The sequence below is a fragment of the Leptodactylus fuscus genome, chromosome 2, assembly GCF_031893055.1.
Source record: "Leptodactylus fuscus isolate aLepFus1 chromosome 2, aLepFus1.hap2, whole genome shotgun sequence".
NCBI classification, from domain to species: domain Eukaryota; kingdom Metazoa; phylum Chordata; class Amphibia; order Anura; family Leptodactylidae; genus Leptodactylus; species Leptodactylus fuscus.
This window is the reverse complement of record NC_134266.1, coordinates 283,066,892-283,086,741: the sequence shown is the minus strand read 5'-3', so window position 1 is coordinate 283,086,741 and position 19,850 is coordinate 283,066,892. Positions and strand designations below refer to the sequence as shown.

At 45.5% G+C, this 19,850-nt stretch overlaps 1 protein-coding gene across 1 annotated transcript in view; it reads left to right on the top strand.

The window, feature by feature from the left end:
* The window catches only part of LOC142194231 (uncharacterized), a 126,662-nt gene that overhangs the window by 67,727 nt on the left and 39,085 nt on the right, over nt 1–19,850 (top strand). Inside the window, exons 6-7 of the mRNA XM_075263246.1 lie at nt 4,213–4,239; nt 5,829–6,283. Coding sequence (XP_075119347.1) covers nt 4,213–4,239; nt 5,829–6,283 — 482 coding nt within the window. The remainder of the gene's footprint in view (nt 1–4,212; nt 4,240–5,828; nt 6,284–19,850) is intronic.

Genomic DNA, 19,850 nt, shown 5'->3' with positions numbered 1-19,850 from the left:
TTGCTCTTTTTACTAGCAGGACAAGTTGATACAAATATACAGATGACGGAGTGATTCTTCACATACAATACAGCGATCTTTATAGACAATGTCCACTTAATCAGGTGATGGAGCTTTGAGCAAGAATACCTTGGACTTGGTTAACTCGTAGTAGCTTGGGAAGTTAAACTTGTATATACTTGTAGGGATGGCCTGTATCCAGGGGGTTAGACCTCAACAAAGCTGGATACACGTATATAGAAGATGAGATACAAGTTATCGACAGCGGGGGACCCTCAATTTCCGTCAGATTAGCTATGGGCTCCTTAAATATAGATTTGTCCCAAAGACTTACTTGAATAGCGAGATACGTGTGGAGTTCCCAGATGTATGGATACAGGACGGCCTACTCGTAGAGACGTGGAGCTTCAGGGGAAAACAGTCCCTGAGGAACATCTTGGAGGCAGAGGAAAAGGCATCTCTGCTTGGAGATTCAGAAGAAAGTATTCTCTGATAAGAAGCTTGGGTACAGAGGAAAAGACGTCTCTGTTACAATTTCCCGGAGACTTAGCTGCCATTTTTACAGCTTCCCATGTGCTTAGCTCCAGACCAAAAACAAAAGCCCAAAAGTTCCCAACCCCCTCTCTACAGTGGGCGGTCACTCAGCTCCGCCTCCAGGCCAGCCAAGCTCCCTCGAGTGGTCCTGGAGGTCACCTAATTATAATGGACACTCCCCTTTACAGTGCCAGCTCAAATTACAATGACAAAGTATAGGCAGGTGTAGTTCACAAAAACATCCACAAGATGGCGCATGCTCTGGTGAAATATAGAAGGAATGACGGGGGAGGAAACGCTTTAGCTTATATGAAAATGTCCATACCATCTCGGTCTGCACGGATTATTAGAGGGAATTGGACTAGCAATACCGGGACATTACATATATATACCTGAGCTGAGAGTGCGGAGCGCCCCCGTCTGGTGAGTAGAATATCACTGACTATAATATACTGTAATGATGGTGGACTATAAGGAATAGGTGTCTGTATATGTCATGTGTATGGGTTATGTCTGTCCCCGTGTGGGGGTTTCCATATTAACCCTGTAATAACCGGAACAGTCATTTTACCCCTTATGTAACCCCTTAATGACCAGGACATTTTTGTATTTTCCTATTGGGTAACCCAGGAGTTATTAAACACTTTTTAACATTTTTTGGGTGGCAAAGAGATAAAATACAGAAATTTAGACATTTTTGTTTTAGATTTTTCTTCAGGTTTTTATGGACAAGGAAATATCTTTTTTATTTATTTCCTTTTATTTTTTTTATTATTTACAAAAAGTTTTAGTGCAGGAAATTAATGAGAAAATGTAACTCCATTAACCAGTTCAGGAGCGCCCATAGACTATATACCCGTACGTCCTTGTAGTGTTTAGTAGCTGCAGATCTGGGGAGTCGGCTGTGACTACATCCGGAGCTCCTCTAGAGAAGGCAGAGACTGGTTATTACCGTCCTCACATCCCCATCTCTGTATACACCGCGCTCAGTGAGTGCTATTGTACTTAGTCATATATGAAAGAAACCTCAGATCTCTACAACCTATATGTTGGTTTCCAGCTGTATACCGCCTCTGTTCTGCTCACACATATACTGTGGGGGATATCAGCTTGTGTAACCTCCATTTTGGATTCCAGGGCCATGTGGGGCGATGCCTGCAGCCGTTTTAGAGAGCTCACCCCCCTCAGCCATAATGAGATGCGACTCCTCTCCTGAACTATGTGACCACTTTGCCCCCAATCATGTTATGCTAATTATACTGGTCCAACCTGTTCTTTGTCTATACAATGTATTTAACTGGCTGCTGGAATAGTGTTAAGGTGCCATGTGACATTTGCAGAGCCCCTAAAGTACCAATAGTATGCAAATCCCTCAAAAGTGACCCCATTTTAGAAACTACACCCCTCAAGTAATTTCACAAGGGGTAATGTACAATGTGAAAATGGAAATTTTTAAAGAAATATGCCATTTTGGTGCTCAATACATTGTACCCACTGAGTCATCAGAGACATACACTCCTAAAACCATTAAATGGGCCATCCCGGGGACAAATAGTTATATATGTGGGTGTACACTCCTGCTTGGACACACAACAGGGCTCAGGAGGGAAGGAGCACTGCGCTTTTTAGCTTTTGGGGTACAGATTTCTGGACACCATGTTGTTTTTGCAGAGCCCTAAAGGTGCCAGTAAATTGGAATTCTCCAAGAAGTGACCCCATTTTGTAGGGGAAATTTTAGGGTCTCTGCAAATGTGACAAAGTGTCCACAAACCAACAATCTAAATCTGCACTCCAAAAGCACATAGCGCCCCTTCACATCTACCCCCTGCTGTGTACCCAAATGGCAGTTTACACCCACATGTCTGACACTGGTGTACCCCGGATAATAATATCATATGTGGGTATACACTGCTGTTTGGGCACAGCCGGGCACAGAAGGGAAGGAGCGCTGTTTTGCTTTTTGGAGCACAGTTTGGTTTTTGGATGTCTTATCACTTTAGCAGAGCCCCTGAATTACCAGTAAAGTGGATTCTGTAGACTTGTGACCCCATTTTGGAAACTACACCCCTAAAGGAATTTATCAAGTAGGGTAGCGAGCATTTATAACCCTTGAGTATTGCATTCATTTAATTTCAATAAATGATTGTGCAGCTGATATTGAAAAGGAAAATATGTTGTGCCCAGTTTGTGTCAGCAGAGACACACACTCCGAAAACTGGTAAGCGGGTATCCCGGGCACAACAGGTTTTGGAGCCTTCATCTCTGATACAAGCCAGGCACAACATATTACGCATTGGAATTACATATTCCTGGAAAAATTGCCATTTTCACATTTTGCAGTCAGCTGCGTATTCACTTCTAGAGAATAAATTATAGCAACTGTTGGACAAATTGCTTCAAGTAAATGTAGTTTCCAAAATGGGGTGACATGTCAGGGGATTCTACTTTACTGGCATTTCAGGAGCTCTGCAAAAGGGTCATGGCATCCCAAAGCTAAACTGTCTAAATCTGTGCACCAAAAACCAAATAGCGCTCCCTCCTTTCTGTGCCAGGCTGTGCCCTAATATCAGTTTATATCACATATGACAATACATACGTTATCCTGGGTACACCAGTGTCATACATGTGGCATAAGCTGCAGCTTGGGAACACAGCAGGGCGCAGATGGGAAGGAGTGCTATGTGGCTTTTGGAGTACAGATGCAGGACGCCATGTCATGTTTACAGAGCCTCTAAGGTACCAGAAAAGGGAAATCCCAAAAGGAGTGACCCCATTTTGAAAACTGCAACCATCAAAAAAATTTAGATTACAGATACCGGCACCCCCCGATCATGGCGGAATCCCTTAGATGCTGCGGTCATGCTTGATTGCAGCATTCAAGGGGTTAGAACTCAGCTCCAATCAGACGTTATGGAGCAGGGTGTTAGTTAGTGCCTGTTTTATTTTTACTATTGGCCGGACTTCAGAGACCAAGACCGCAAATTTACAGCTGGCGATCGTCAACCAGTTAAGCTACCTCTTTCCCTCCATTAAAGCAGAACCCACTATATACACAAGAACTCTGTGTGTGTTTCTCTAAGCTAGCTTATACACCAACTTTATTCATTTGGACTTCAATACGGTGATACTTAGAGCGGATTGTGCTCACACACACACACATACTCAGTTTTGTTTTGTTTTTTAAATGTAGATTGTGAACCATATATAGATCACAATGTACCTTTTTTTCCCTATCATGTCTTTTTGTAGAATGGGAGGAAATCCATGCAAACACGGGGAGAACATGCAAACTCCTTGCAGATGTTGTCCCTAGCAGGATTCGAACCCAGGACTCCAGCACTGCAAGGCTATAGTGCTAAGCACTGAGCCACCATGTTGCCCCTATTCTCTCTGTTTTCCTTACTGCACACACAGCTCAGCTTCCTCCCTACCCCATATATTGACCCGCATACAGCCAGCTTTCTCCATGCTCTCGCTATACACTTAGCTCTGCTACCTGCAGGTCCCCCACACACACATCATTTGCATTTCCAGCCTTCCCCCAACAGTCAGCTATGCTCCTTCCACCCTTCCCCCACTCTTACCCCTGTTATCTACACACTTCTCCAGCACAAAGCTCTTCCTCCACCCTTCCCTCCTTCACTTAGCTCTTCTACCATTCTGTTCTTCCCCATACAGAGAGCCCTGAACAGCTTGTACCATAAAGTAAGTTATTGAAGAACAAGCTCCACCCCTGTACGTGACTGATCACATGACTATGACTCTATGAAAGGTATTATTCCAGAGCCTGAAAAATACCGACAATTAGTATTACCGGCAGTGCTGTCTGCATTACAGTGCGGAAAGTTATCCCCTTGCCTTGTGACTACCCTGGAGGTCTTTACATGACCCCAAAAACTTTTACCATTAGGATACCAATTGGGATTTCTTCTAAATATATTTATTGACCCTTATTAATAATACTATGGATGTCGGGGTATTAGATTATACAGACTGTCCAGGAGCTGAGCAGCTGTAATAGCCACGGGGATTGCACTGTATTATACATCAGAGACCCGGCAGTAATACCCACGATCAGTGCCCGCAGTGATCACAGGCATTAAGGCCTCCGTTGTCTTGTCTGGCATATCCCTGTATTACAGGCTCCTCTATGCAGCCTGTAATAGAACTGCCCATATTATACAATGCAGTGTTGTATTAGCATTGTGATGGGTTATATTAATAATAATGAGGTTCAAGACCTCTAGGAAGGCCAAAAAAAGGGAAATGTAGAAATCATTTTTAACAAATATAAAAAAAATTCATATCACCCCCTTTTCTTACAACATCTATAATAGTTAAACACGTCCACATTAGGTATCCCTGTGTCTGAAATTACCGGTGTGTCACATTATATTGCTGTTTTACTTCCCATAGAAATTTGAATAAAAAGCAATAGACATTATCCATGATGTAACTAAAAAGTACAACTTGCTCCACAAAAACCAAGCCCTATGCATCCCCATACATGGAGATATGAAAAAGTTACAAGTGTCAGAGTATGGCGGCTGCAAGAGTCTATTTTTTGTACAGTGAACGACTGAAAATGAAAACCCATAAGAATATCGCACAAATGCAGATTTTTTCCAATTCCACCCCATTCAGTATCTTTTCCAGCTTCCCAGTACATTGTACAGAATAATAAATGGTAACATTACAAATTACAATCTGTCCCCCAGACAAAGTACATTAATCCCTCATACGGCTCTGTGAACGGAAAAATAATAAATAAAAAGTGAATGGGGGCGTCATCCACCACATGACAGGTCTACATTCTGCCTGGTGGGGGTCTCTGCAGTCAGACCCCACCAATCAGGTATTCTATGGGTAATACTTTCCTGGTATTTCCCCTTTAATGACCCGGTAGAGGGTTTGTAGACTTTCTAATACACAATATAAGAGTCCGTTCTGTATTCGGAATAACTAGATTTAGTAGATTTGTAGATTGTTAGATATCTCATTACTTGTTACTGACACTGTTGTGTATAAGAAATCCTCATATGGTGATTTGGTGACTATTGTGCGACATGTCTCGGTAATTACAATATCTCACTTATAAAATTATAATTGTTTTGAAAAAATTCTGTTTCATTTTGCAGGCGGAGACTGGATGAGCGGCTCCATAGACACCCCCCGAATATAAAGGAGAAGATCATCACAGATTGGTACAAGAAGACCTGGACGTAGACTGGGGAAATCTTTTCTGGTTCTGAACCATAAACTCAGACATGAAACCTAATCCTTCCATACATGAGGGAACTGACAGAGATGAAAAAACATTTCCATGTCCTGAATGTGGGAAACATTTTAGCAAAAAAGTACGACTTGTAGATCATATAAGAACCCACACAGGAGAGAAGCCATTCTCATGCTCAGAATGTGGGAAATGTTTTACAAGTTCAAACAATCTCCAAAGACATCAGAGAACTCACACAGGAGAGAAGCCATATTCATGTTGTGAATGTGGAAAATGTTTTAACCAAAAATCATATATTACAAAACATCTGAAAGTTCACATTGCAGACAACACTTTTTCTTGCTCAGAATGTGGAAAACGTTTTACGTTCAAATCAAGTCTAGTGACTCATCTAAGAGTTCACACACAAGAGAAGCCATATTCATGCTCAGAATGTGGGAATGTTTTAACCTACAAAATAACCTTAAGAGACATGAGAGAAGTCACAAAACAAGAACAATTCCCCAGTAAAGTGTAACCAGTAAGATGTCACTGCCGGTATTTCTGTACATAGGTATCATGAACTATGTGACCCTGATATAAAGTATATTTACCAGCCATTACTACACCCAGAGTCGCCTTCCAGGAATCTTCATCGTCTCTTCTTTACAGAACTGCTTTCCTTCAGATACACTCGATTATGGAGACACCAAATATGTAGAAATGTTTTTGTTTTATGTTTTGCAACTTTTTCAGAATAAAGAAACTTTGATAACAATTTGTCGCTGCTTTCTAAGAGCCAAAACTAAAACATAATTCTGTCACTGTATTCCTATGGGGCTTGTGTTTTGTAGGAGCAGATGTAGTTTTATAGGTAACATTATGGGGCACAGGGGGCTTCTTACTTACAGGCTGTGGACACCTTTGTACATGAGAAATCAATAAACACATATTGTCCTAAGACAATGGACCAGGCCCCGTCACATTTACCATCATTTACACCAGATTACTGACATGAGCTATGAGCTGGGGTAGATTTCAGCACGGCCTATATCCACCTCCTTGGCTACCAGGACAGACATCAATGCTTGTGGTACATCCCAATACAAACACCAGACGTCAGTGTCACATTGTAGTCAGCACTTATTGAATAGAATTCCAGTAAATCTTATTTTTCATCATCTCAAAGAAAACAAGACTAATAAGTCTACAGGGAATAATCTGCGGCAGGTTCTCATGAAGGCCGGATTCATATCGCTGTAATATGGAGATATTCAACCAGACATATAACATCCTCAAGTCCTGTAACAATTGTGGGATTTATTACCTGCCCGCACTGAATGGGTCATGAGACCGGGCGTCAGAATGGGATCTGGGAATATTTGTGATCAGGGGCGGATTTGTTTAGTATACAACCCATGTGCGGGACCCCAGAGACCAGGTAGGGGCCGATATTTACTCATCAATCCTCGCTCCTGTCCTGGCCCCCACTTCAGCTCCAGAAAGCTCCATACACTTCTTATGTGGGGGCCAGTGAAGGGGGGTTATACTGTGTGCCGCAGTCCTATGTATAATATGGAGGGGCGCATTGTAGGGAGTTTGGCATTTTCTTGCACTATTTTATCCAGATTTTTTGACTTGCACATGGGGGCGGTTATTGTAAAGAGGGGGCGTGGCCTAATCACTTTTATTAGGGAGCTCCAGACATCATTATGTTTGGGGTCCTCAAAATGTCAGGTCCACCCCCCGGTTACAATATTCTCAGTACAACAAAACCGACAGGTCAACTAGGACTTTTTTCTGGCACCAAAATCACCAGCGAGTCCTCCATATATAATCGCCTGCACCGACACAGCTCTGTATTATACCATAAACCATAAAACCTGAAGTATCTTTCATAGAACTGTAGTGTCCCAGTCCACTCCTTCCTGCCATTATAATAGTTGTATGCTATGTCATGTCTCTCACACTGTACTAATACTGAGTATCACTATCTATTGTATACTCTGTATCTCCTGTGTGTATACATTGTGGTTATTGCCATGTACTATTCTGCTGCCACCTATGGGTCACTCTATGTAGGTGCATGTGATGGTCGGATCCCAATCTCTCCATACACAGCACGAGCAGAACTTTCTAGTAAGCTGTGGGTGGAGACTTTAGCCCCGCCTTCCTCTTAGCAGGTGACAGGAGACCAGAGCGGCCATGTTGTGGAGAGTGCAGTGTGTGAGGTAACGGAGCGGCCATGTTGTGGAGAGTGTAGTGTGTGAGGTAACAGAGCGGCCATGTTGTGGAGAGTGCAGTGTGTGAGGTAACGGAGCGGCCATGTTGTGGAGAGTGCAGTGTGTGAGGTAACAGAGCGGCCATGTTGTGGAGAGTGCAGTGTGTGAGGTAACAGAGCGGCCATGTTGTGGAGAGTGCAGTGTGTGAGGTAACGGAGCGGCCATGTTGTGGAGAGTGCAGTGTGTGAGGTAACGGAGCGGCCATGTTGTGGAGAGTGCAATGTGTGTGGTAACGGAGCGGCCATGTTGTTTAGAGTGCAGTGTGTGAGGTAACAGAGCGGCCATGTTGTGGAGAGTGCAGTGTGTGAGGTAACAGAGCGGCCATGTTGTGGAGAGTGCAGTGTGTGAGGTAACAGAGCGGCCATGTTGTGGAGAGTGCAGTGTGTGAGGTAACAGAGCGGCCATGTTGTGGAGAGTGCAGTGTGTGAGGTAACAGAGCGGCCATGTTGTGGAGAGTGCAGTGTGTGAGGTAACAGAGCGGCCATGTTGTGGAGAGTGCAGTGTGTGAGGTAACAGAGCGGCCATGTTGTGGAGAGTGTAGTGTGTGAGGTAACAGAGCGGCCATGTTGTGGAGAGTGCAGTGTGTGAGGTAACAGAGCGGCCATGTTGTGGAGAGTGCAGTGTGTGAGGTAACAGAGCGGCCATGTTGTGGAGAGTGCAGTGTGTGAGGTAACAGAGCGGCCATGTTGTGGAGAGTGCAGTGTGTGAGGTAACAGAGCGGCCATGTTGTGGAGAGTGCAGTGTGTGAGGTAACAGAGCGGCCATGTTGTGGAGAGTGCAGTGTGTGAGGTAACAGAGCGGCCATGTTGTGGAGAGTGCAGTGTGTGAGGTAACAGAGCGGCCATGTTGTGGAGAGTGCAGTGTGTGAGGTAACCGCTCCTGCTGCTACTCCAACTCCAGGCAGGACCTTCAGATTCCTCCGGCCACACCCCAGGAGCCACATGGTGAATCTCACAGGCCATGTAAGATACAGAGTCTCCTAGGACCATTCACCAGTCCATACAGAGGGGATAATACCGCCATACTGCTACTGCCTCCAAGAAGGAGAGAGCCTGACAGAAAGGAGCAGCTAGAGAGGAGCCTTTCTGTATTCCTGAACCTAAAGAAGGCCTCCGCTCATGTCCAGTGCTCCGTGGTATCCAGGCCACGTGTATTAGGTCTGCGTCCGGCTATCGGATACCGCAGCCCAGTAACCGTGACTAACTACATACACCCCAAATTAGTCACCGACTGGGAGCCAAACAGGGAACATCCCTCTTCTGTATCTATAACCTGGACTGTGTCTCCTCAATACTCTAAATACCAAATCTGAGGAAAGTTGTGTCAGCATCAGCCATTACCTGTCAGCTTACAAGGGAATCCTCCTCACATGCCCCCGCTGTATTGTACATGAGACTGTATCACTGTGAGGTATGGCGGCACTATATGGTAGTCCTCCTCACATGTACCCGCTGTATTGTACATGAGACTGTATCACTGGGAGGTATGGCGGCACTATATGGTAGTCCTCCTCACATGCCCCCGCTGTATTGTACATGAGACTGTATCACTGTGAGGTATGGCGGCACTATATGGTAGTCCTCCTCACATGCACCCGCTGTATTGTACAGGAGACTGTATCACTGTGAGGTATGGCGGCACTATATGGTAGTCCTCCTCACATGTACCCGCTGTATTGTACATGAGACTGTATCACTGTGAGGTATGGCGGCACTATATGGTAGTCCTCCTCACAGGCACCCGCTGTATTGTACATGAGACTGTATCACTGTGAGGTATGGCGGCACTATATGGTAGTCCTCCTCACATACACCCGCTGTACTGTACATGAGACTGTATCACTGTGAGGTATGGCGGCACTATATGGTAGTCCTCCTCACATGCACCCGCTGTATTGTACATGAGACCGTATCACTGTAACATATGGCGGCACTATATGGTAGTCCTCCTCACATGCACCCGCTGTATTGTACATGAGACTGTATCACTGTGAGGTATGGCGGCACTATATGGTAGTCCTCCTCACATACACCCGCTGTACTGTACATGAGACTGTATCACTGTGAGGTATGGCGGCACTATATGGTAGTCCTCCTCACATACACCTGCTGTACTGTACATGAGACCGTATCACTGTAACATATGGCGGCACTATATGGTAGTCCTCCTCACATGCACCCGCTGTATTGTACATGAGACTGTATCACTGTGAGGTATGGCGGCACTATATGGTAGTCCTCCTCACATGCACCCGCTGTATTGTACATGAGACTGTATCACTGTGAGGTATGGCGGCACTATATGGTAGTCCTCCTCACATGCCCCCGCTGTATTGTACATGAGACTGTATCACTGTGAGGTATGGCGGCACTATATGGTAGTCCTCCTCACATGCACCCGCTGTACTGTACATGAGACTGTATAACTGGGAGGTATGGCGGCACTATATGGTAGTCCTCCTCACATACACCCGCTGTACTGTACATGAGACTGTATCACTGTGAGGTATGGCGGCACTATATGGTAGTCCTCCTCACATGCACCCGCTGTATTGTACATGAGACTGTATCACTGTGAGGTATGGCGGCACTATATGGTAGTCCTCCTCACATACACCTGCTGTACTGTACATGAGACCGTATCACTGTAACATATGGCGGCACTATATGGTAGTCCTCCTCACATGCACCCGCTGTATTGTACATGAGACTGTATCACTGTGAGGTATGGCGGCACTATATGGTAGTCCTCCTCACATGCCCCCGCTGTATTGTACATGAGACTGTATCACTGTGAGGTATGGCGGCACTATATGGTAGTCCTCCTCACATGCACCCGCTGTACTGTACATGAGACTGTATAACTGGGAGGTATGGCGGCACTATATGGTAGTCCTCCTCACATGCACCCGCTGTATTGTACATGAGACTGTATCACTGGGAGGTATGGCGGCACTATATGGTAGTCCTCCTCACATGCCCCCGCTGTATTGTACATGAGACTGTATCACTGTGAGGTATGGCGGCACTATATGGTAGTCCTCCTCACATGCCCCCGCTGTATTGTACATGAGACTGTATCACTGTGAGGTATGGCGGCACTATATGGTAGTCCTCCTCACATGCCCCCGCTGTATTGTACATGAGACTGTATCACTGTGAGGTATGGCGGCACTATATCAGAGTCCTCAGTAAAGAAACCTTCGGTTAACATAGGACTGTGTCTTTTGCTTTCCTTCATTTGACAATTGACTTGCTGTGTCCTATGAGAGGTCCCCGCAGTCAGGACCACCACTACAGCTACCGTGACCATTACACCATCTCATCTATCAGAGGGACTACTGCCCCCATTAGGTCCTACTATAACACCTGCATCCCTTGTGATACCACAGAACAACCAGCAGGTGCCGGTGCGCCAAGTGCATACAGGTCCAAGATCTTAGAGCGGCAGGGCATGGAGGTATGGGCAGGGTCGGACTGGCCCATCGAGGAGCCAGTGACATATATACAGAGCTCTGCACCTATAGGGGGCGACACTCGCTGTATCCGAGCTCCTGACTATCTTTAGCACATTCATAGACATGGAGGTCGGGTGGTGCTGATATTGAGAAGTGACGCAGCGCCTTAGGCTGGGATTGTGGCTTTGTTAATCCCAATCCTGCTTTGTGCATTTCCATTCAGACAGTGCTAATAGCGCAGACGTTGCGCATACACTCTCATTTACATTGAATGATTGGGCCGGAATTGCCCTTTAGTAACCTTAGTGCTATTGTTGCACTTCTGTGCTAGTTCTGCCCCAGACTCGGCCTTACACATCTCGCAGTTTCATGTGGATGGCTCGGATATATTACAGATTACTAATAGGTCCTATGTTTAGGGGCCCCCAGTTTAGGGAGTGACTCTTCCTCATGTTTCATAGCTTTCTCTTCTATTTGGTTCCGTATTAGGACAATTTGTTCTCATTTTTGGTAACATTTAAAAAAATTCCAAAAATCCCCCATTTATTAGGGACAGGTCTGTGCCCGGGGTGTTATAGATACACATGGCGGTTCTATTACTAATAGCAGCGGGTTATGGTGGTAGATATCTAGGAGCAGCATCAGCAGCAGTGCAGTAACTGGAGGAGAATACAGGGAGACGGGGGCAACACGCTGGCTCAGCACTGCAACCTCGCAGCACTGGAGTCCTGGGTTTAAATCCCACCAGGAACAACATCTGCAAGGAGTCTGTATGTTCTCCCCGTGTTTGCCTGGATTTCCTCCGATTCTACAAAGATCTACTGATAGGGGAAAAAAAGTACATTGTGATCTATATATATATATATATATATATATATATATATATATATATATATATACAGTATATCTAGAGGGAGGACCCGGCTTCGCACGGGTATATTACATTTTATGTTTGTGTAGTGAGCCCATAAGAATTGTCCAGTTTTGCACTGATGTATTTTGTATGTTGTTTCTGTGTATGTCCATAAGCGTCATGTGATTATGTGTATCTCATTTTGGATGTCAGTGAAAAACCTGTGATCAGTTGTTATGGATACCTGGAGTAAAGCTGTATCTAATCCTTCCCCATGTAGTACTGTGTTTAGATGCAAGTATCCAATCCTTGTTGGTGTGGTACTTTGTGCAGATGCACATATCTAATCCTCCCCGTGTGGTATTGTGTGAAGAGGCGCGTATCTAATCCCCCAGTAAGTGAAACTGTGTGCAGACGCGCGTATCTAATGACTTTGGCATGTGGTACTGTGTGCAGATGCACGTATCTAATCCTCCCCTGTGTGGTATTGTGTGAAGAGGCGCGTATCTAATCCTACGGCGTGTGGAACTGTGTGTAGACGCGCGTATCTAATCCTACAGAATGTGGTACTGTATGCAGACGTGTGTATCTAATCCTATGGCGTGTACAACTGTGTGAAGATGCATGTATTTATTCCTCTGGTGTGTGGATCTGTAAGCAGACGCACGTATCTAATCCTACGGCAGGTGGTACTGTGTGCAGACCTGCTTATCTAATCCTATGGCGTGTGGAACTGTGTGTAGACGCGCGTATCTAATCCTCCCCTGTGTGATACTGTGTGCTGAGACGCGTATCTAATTCTCTGGCTTGTGGTACTGTGTGCAGAGGCATGTATCTAATCCTCCAAAGTGCGATACTGTGTGCACACACACACGTATCTAATCCTCCCCTGTGTGGTATTGTGTGAAGAGGCGCATATCTAATCCTTCGTCATGTGGAACTATGTGTAGACGTGCATATCTAATCCTACTGCATGTGGTACTGTGTGCAGACGTGTGTATCTAATCCTATGGCGTGTACAAATGTGTGCAGACGCGCGTATCTAATCCTCTGGAGTGTGGAACTGTGTGTAGACGCCTGTATCTAATCCTTCGGCATGTGGAACCGTGTGCAGATACACGTATCAAATCCTTCAGTGTGTATAACTGTGTGCAGAAGTGCGTATTTAATCCTCTGGTGTGTGGGACCGTGTGCAGACCCCTGTATCTAATCCTCCCCTGTGTGATACTGTGTGCTGATCTGTGTATCTAATCCTCTGATGCATGTATCTCAGTTTGGATATCAGTGTGGTATTGTGCATGTGGAGTGACCGTGTGTATTGCAGTTGGAATATGAGTGAAAGTATTGCAGGTTTGTATTGGCTAAGGGGGGGGGGGCACTGTGTTTGGAATGCTGTATCTCAGCAACGGTACGTCCGAGCGAGTTGGAGTCTCGTCTAAAACCTTCCCAGATATCTGAAGTATCTCTGTACCAAATTTGATGAAGATCGGTCCAGTCGTTTGGTTCGCATTAGAGAACAGACAGACGGACGGACGGACAGACAGACAGAGATATATCCCTATATGGGCTCACAATATACATAAAAAAAATACAGGGAGACGGTGACATCACTATTCGGTGACATCAATATTCTTTTGTGGTCGGACAAGATAAAACTCTCCTGACAAACTGGGCCAAGACTATTGGCCAAGAAATCCATGGGGTCAGAGTTATCTGCTGGACTATAGGTGTACTCAGGATAGGACTGAGAGGTGTAACTAGGAATAGCTGGGCCCTAAGGTGAACATTTGATGTAGACCCACCCTGCTAATCCCCCTTACCCCCCTTCCCTCACAAACTGCATTCCCTGATTCCCTGTCCGCTTGTAGTGCGGTTATGCGCGGTTGGCTCTGCCCCGGCCCAATCCCTGGCAGAGTGAATTCAGAGCCGGAAGACGCCGCGGGGACGCTGCAAGGAGAAGACTTCTCGGAGGATCCAGCCCGACCCTCACTCGTGGACTTGCTAAGTATAATTTGATTGAATGTTGCCTACCCCTGAAACGAGCATATTCCCCCCATAGACTATAATAGGGTTTGATAGTCGATTCGAGTAGTCGAATATTGAGGGGCTACTCGAAACGAATATCGAACCTCCAACATTTTACTGTTCGCTCATCTCTAATAATAACTGAGGGTCCGGGGGATGGTCATGTCTATGGAATAATGATGGAGGGTCCGGGGGGATGGTCATGTCTATGGGATAATGATGGAGGGTCCGGGGGATGGTCATGTCTATGGGATAATGATGGAGGGGGGGATGGTCATGTCTATGGGATAATGATGGAGGGTCCGGGGGATGGTCATGTCTATGGGATAATGATGGAGGGTTCGGGGGATGGTCATGTCTATGGGATAATGATGGAGGGTCCGGGGGATGGTCATGTCTATGGAATAATGATGGAGGGTCCGGGGGATGGTCATGTCTATGGGATAATGATGGAGGGTCCGGGGGATGGTCATGTCTATAGGATAATGATGGAGGGTCCGGGGGATGGTCATGTCTATGGGATAATGATGGAGGGTCCGGGGGATGGTCATGTCTATGGGATAATGATGGAGGGTCCGGGGGATGGTCATGTCTATGGGATAATGATGGAGGGTCCAGGGGATGGTCATGTCTATGGGATAATGATGGAGGGTCCGGGGATGGTCATGTCTATGGGATAATGATGGAGGGTCCGGGGGATGGTCATGTCTATGGAATAATGATGGAGGGTCCGGGGGATGGTCATGTCTATGGGATAATGATGGAGGGTCCGGGGATGGTCATGTCTATGGGATAATGATGGAGGGTCCGGGGATGGTCATGTCTATGGGATAATGATGGAGGGTCCGGGGGATGGTCATGTCTATGAGATAATGATGGAGGGTCCGGGGGATGGTCTCAGGTCTGGACATCAGGATGTAAGATGTCCATTGTCTCTCCTGATTCTCACATGAGAAGGTCTCGGAGTATCTCAGGAATCTCTTACAGATGATAAATGGGGGGGGGGGGGGACAATAGGTACAATGCAGATACAATGTGTGCATGGTGGGGGGTCTCAGGAGGATATTGTATGAGGTGGAGCCCAGTGTCATCCTCAATAGTGTCTCTGATCAGGAAGGAGGTAATGGGGGAGGGCAGATGTGGCCACCATAGGGCTATATAGATCCAAGCATTGTCCAGGAGGTTTATTTACCAGAGGACTTACAAGGAGGGAACTTACCTGAGGAGGAGACCCTGACAGGAGATATATATATATACCTGAGCTGAGAGTGCGGAGCGCCCCCGTCTGGTGAGTAGAATATCACTGACTATAATATACTGTAATGATGGTGGACTATAAGGAATAGGTGTCTGTATATGTCATGTGTATGGGTTATGTCTGTCCCCGTGTGGAGGTCTCCATATTAACCCTGTAATAACCAGAACAGTCATTTTACCCCTTATGTAACCCCTTAATGACCAGGACATTTTTGTATTTTCCTATTGGGTAACCCAGGAGTTATTAAACACTTTTTAACATTTTTTGGGCAGCAAAGAGATAAAATACAGAAATGTAGACATTTTTGTTTTAGATTTGTCTTCAGGTTTTTATGGACCAGGAAATATCTTTTTTATTTATTTCCTTTTACTTTTTTATTATTTACAAAAAGTTTTGGTGCAGGAAATTAATGAGAAAATGTAACTCCATTAACCAGTTCAGGAGCGGCCATAGACTATATACCCGTACGTCATTGTAGTGTTTAGTAGCTGCAGATCTGGGGAGTCGGCTGTGACTACATCCGGAGCTCCTCTAGAGAAGGCAGAGACTGGTTATTACCGTCCTCACATCCCCATCTCTGTATACACCGCGCTCAGTGAGTGCTATTGTACTTAGTCATATATGAAAGAAACCTCAGATCTCTACAACCTATATGTTGGTTTCCAGCTGTATACCGCCTCTGTTCTGCTCACACATATACTGTGGGCGATATCCGCTTGTGTAACCTCCATTTTGGCTTCCAGGGCCATGTGGGGCGATGCCTGCAGCCGTTTTAGAGAGCTCACCCCCCTCAGCCATAATGAGATGCGACTCCTCTCCTGAACCATGTGACCACTTTGCCCCTAATCATGTTATGCTAATTATACTGGTCCAACCTGTTCTTTGTCTATACCAGGGGTCTCAAACTCAATTTACCCGGGGGCCGCTGGAGGTAGAGTCTGGGTGAGGCTGGGCCGCATCAGGTTTTCCCAATTTTTTTATTTTTAAAAGTCGCCATGTTCTGACACCCGTAACTTTTTTATACTTCTGTGTACGGGGATGTATAGGGCGTCTTTTTTTGCGGGGCCGGGTGTACTTCCCAGTTCTACCATTTTGGGGAATTGCTTTTGCTTTGATTATTTTTTTATTCAAATTTTTATCAGAGGCAAAACAGTGAAAAAACGTCGGTTTGGCCCTTTTGACTCTGTTTCCTGCTGTGGTGTTTACCGTACTGGAGAAATATTGTTATAGATTTGTACAGCGAGTTTTTCCGGACACAGGGAGACCTAACATGGATGTGCTTCACAGTCTTAGAATACTTTTATATGTGTTCTAGGGAAAAGGGCGTGATTTGAATTTTAAATACTTTTACATTTTTTTAATATATTTTATTTATTTTTTGGATTTATTACACCTCCTAGGGGTCTTGAACCCCAGGGGGTCTGATCACTAATGCAATGCATTACATTGCTAATGCATTGTAATATATTGCAAAAAATTATCATTTCTTTAGCAGGATGCATAGAGCAGCCTGCAAAAGAAAATCACTGCAGACCGGCCGGGGAGTCTTTACAAGGCTCCCTTCTGTCATCCCAACGTGACGTCAGCCCTGGAGCATACTCCAGGTGTCGGCGATCACGGGCAAAATAGGGGTTAATGCCTCCAATCGATGCGGGCACTGACTGGAGGCATTAGCACTGGGTGTCTACTGTGTAAAACAGTAGACACCCAGCAGCTATGGCGGCCGCCCAACTTCCAGGCAACCGCCATAGTTTAACTCCCGGATTCCACCGGGTGCCGCAAACTATTGTCCCGAAGGCCGCAGTTGGCCCACGTGCCGCGCGTTTTAGACCCCTGGTCTATACAATGTATTTAACTGGTTGCTGGAATAGTGTTAAGGTGCCATGTGACATTTGCAGAGCCCCTAAAGTACCAATAATATGTAAATCCCTCAAAAGTGACCCCATTTTAGAAACTACACCCCTCAAGTAATTTCACAAGGGGTAATGTGCAATGTGAAAATTTAAATTTTTAAAGAAATATGCCATTTTGGTGCCCAATACATTGTATCCACTGAGTCATCAGAGACATACACTCATAAAACCATTAAATGGGCCATCCCGGGGACAAATAGTTATATATGTGGGTATACACTGCTGCTTGGACACACAACAGGGCTCAGGAGGGAAGGAGCACTGTGCTTTTTAGCTTTTGGGGTACAGATTTCTGGACACCATGTTGTTTTTGCAGAGCCCTGGAGGTGCCAGTAAATTGGAATTCTCCAAGAAGTGACCCCATTTTGTAGGAGAAATTTTAGGGTCTCTGCAAATGTGACATGGTGTCCACAAACCAACAATCTAAATCTGCACTCTAAAAGCACATAGCGCCCCTTCACATCTACCCCCTGCTGTGTACCCAAATGGAAGTTTGCACCCACATGTATGACACTGGTGTACCCCGGATAATAATATCAGATGTGGGTATACACTGCTGTTTGGGCACAGTCGGGCACAGAAGGGAAGGAGCACTATTTTGGTTTTTGGAGCACAGTTTGGTTTTTGGATGTCTTATCACTTTTACAGAGACCCTGAATTACCAGTAAAGTGGATTCTGCAGACTTGTGACCCCATTTTGGAAACTACACCCCTAAAGGGATTTATCAAGTAGGGTAGCGAGCATTTATAACCCTTGAGTATTGCATTCATTTAATTTCAATAAATGATTGTGCAGCTGATATTGAAAAGGAAAATATGTTGTGCCCAGTTTGTGTCAGCAGAGACACACACTCCAAAAACTGGTAAGCGGGTATCCCGGGCACAACAGGTTTTGGAGCCTTCATCTCTGATACAAGCCGGACACAACATATTATGCATTGGAATTACATATTCCTGGAAAAATTGTCATTTTCACTTTTTGCAGTCTGCTGCGTATTCATTTCTGGAGAATAAATTATAGCAACTGTTGAATGAATTGCTTCAAGTAAATGTAGTTTCCAAAATGGGGTAACATGTCAGGGGATTCTACTTTACTGGCATTTCAGGAGCTCTGCAAAAGTGTCATGGCATCCCAAAGCTAAACTGTCTAAATCTGTGCGCCAAAAACCAAATAGCGCTCCCTCCTTTCTGTGCCAGCCTGTGCCCTAATATCAGTTTATATCACATATGACAATACATACGTTATCCTGGGTACACCAGTGTCATACATGCGGCATAAGCTGCAGCTTGGGAACACAGCAGGGCGCAGATGGGAAGGACCGCTATGTGGCTTTTGGGGTACAGATGCAGGACGCCACGTCATGTTTACAGAGCCTCTAAGGTACCAGAAAAGGGGAATCCCAAAAGGAGTGACCCCATTTTGAAAAACTGCAACCCTCAAAAAAAATTTAGATTACAGATACCGGCACCCCCCAATCATGGCGGAACCCCTTAGATGCTGCGGTCATGCTTGATCGCAGCATTCAAGGGGTTAAAGCTCAGCTCCAATCAATCGATATGGAGCAGGGTGTTAGTTAGTGCCTGTTTTATTTTTACTATTGGCCGGACTTCAGAGACCAAGACCGCAAATTTACAGCTGGCGGTCGCCAACCAGTTAAGCTACCTCTTTCCCTCCATTAAAGCAGAACCCACTATATACACAAGAACTCTGTGTGTGTTTCTCTAAGGGCTCGTTCATATCTGCGGCCCGGTCTCCGTACTTAGGTTTCCGTTTCCTGCCTAAAACACAGGCAGGATACGGAAACCTGCAGGAGTCTCTCTCACCCATTCATTTGAATGGGTGAGAGAGATGTCCGGCCGTGCGCGGCGGTGAGCGTTTTAGACTCTCCGCCGCGAAACCGGGTTTTATAATCCGGACACAGAGTCGGACATGCACTACTCTGTGTCCGGATTAAAAAAATACGGTTTTGCGGCGGAGAGCCTACAACGCTCACCGCCGCGCACGGCCGGACCCGGTCTATGGTTTCCGTCTTCTGGCATGCAGAAGACGGAAACCATAGAACGGAGACCCCAAACGCAGGTGTGAACCCAGCGTAAGCTAGCTTATGCACCAATTTTATTCATTTGGACTTCAATACAGTGATACTTAGAGCGGATTGTGCACATACACACACAGCCACACTGCTTTTTCTCAGTTTTTTTTTATCCATATATGGATCACAATGTACATTTTTTTCCCTATCATGTCTTTTTGTAGAATGGGAGGAAATCCATGCAAACACGGGGAGAACATACAAACTCCTTGCAGATGTT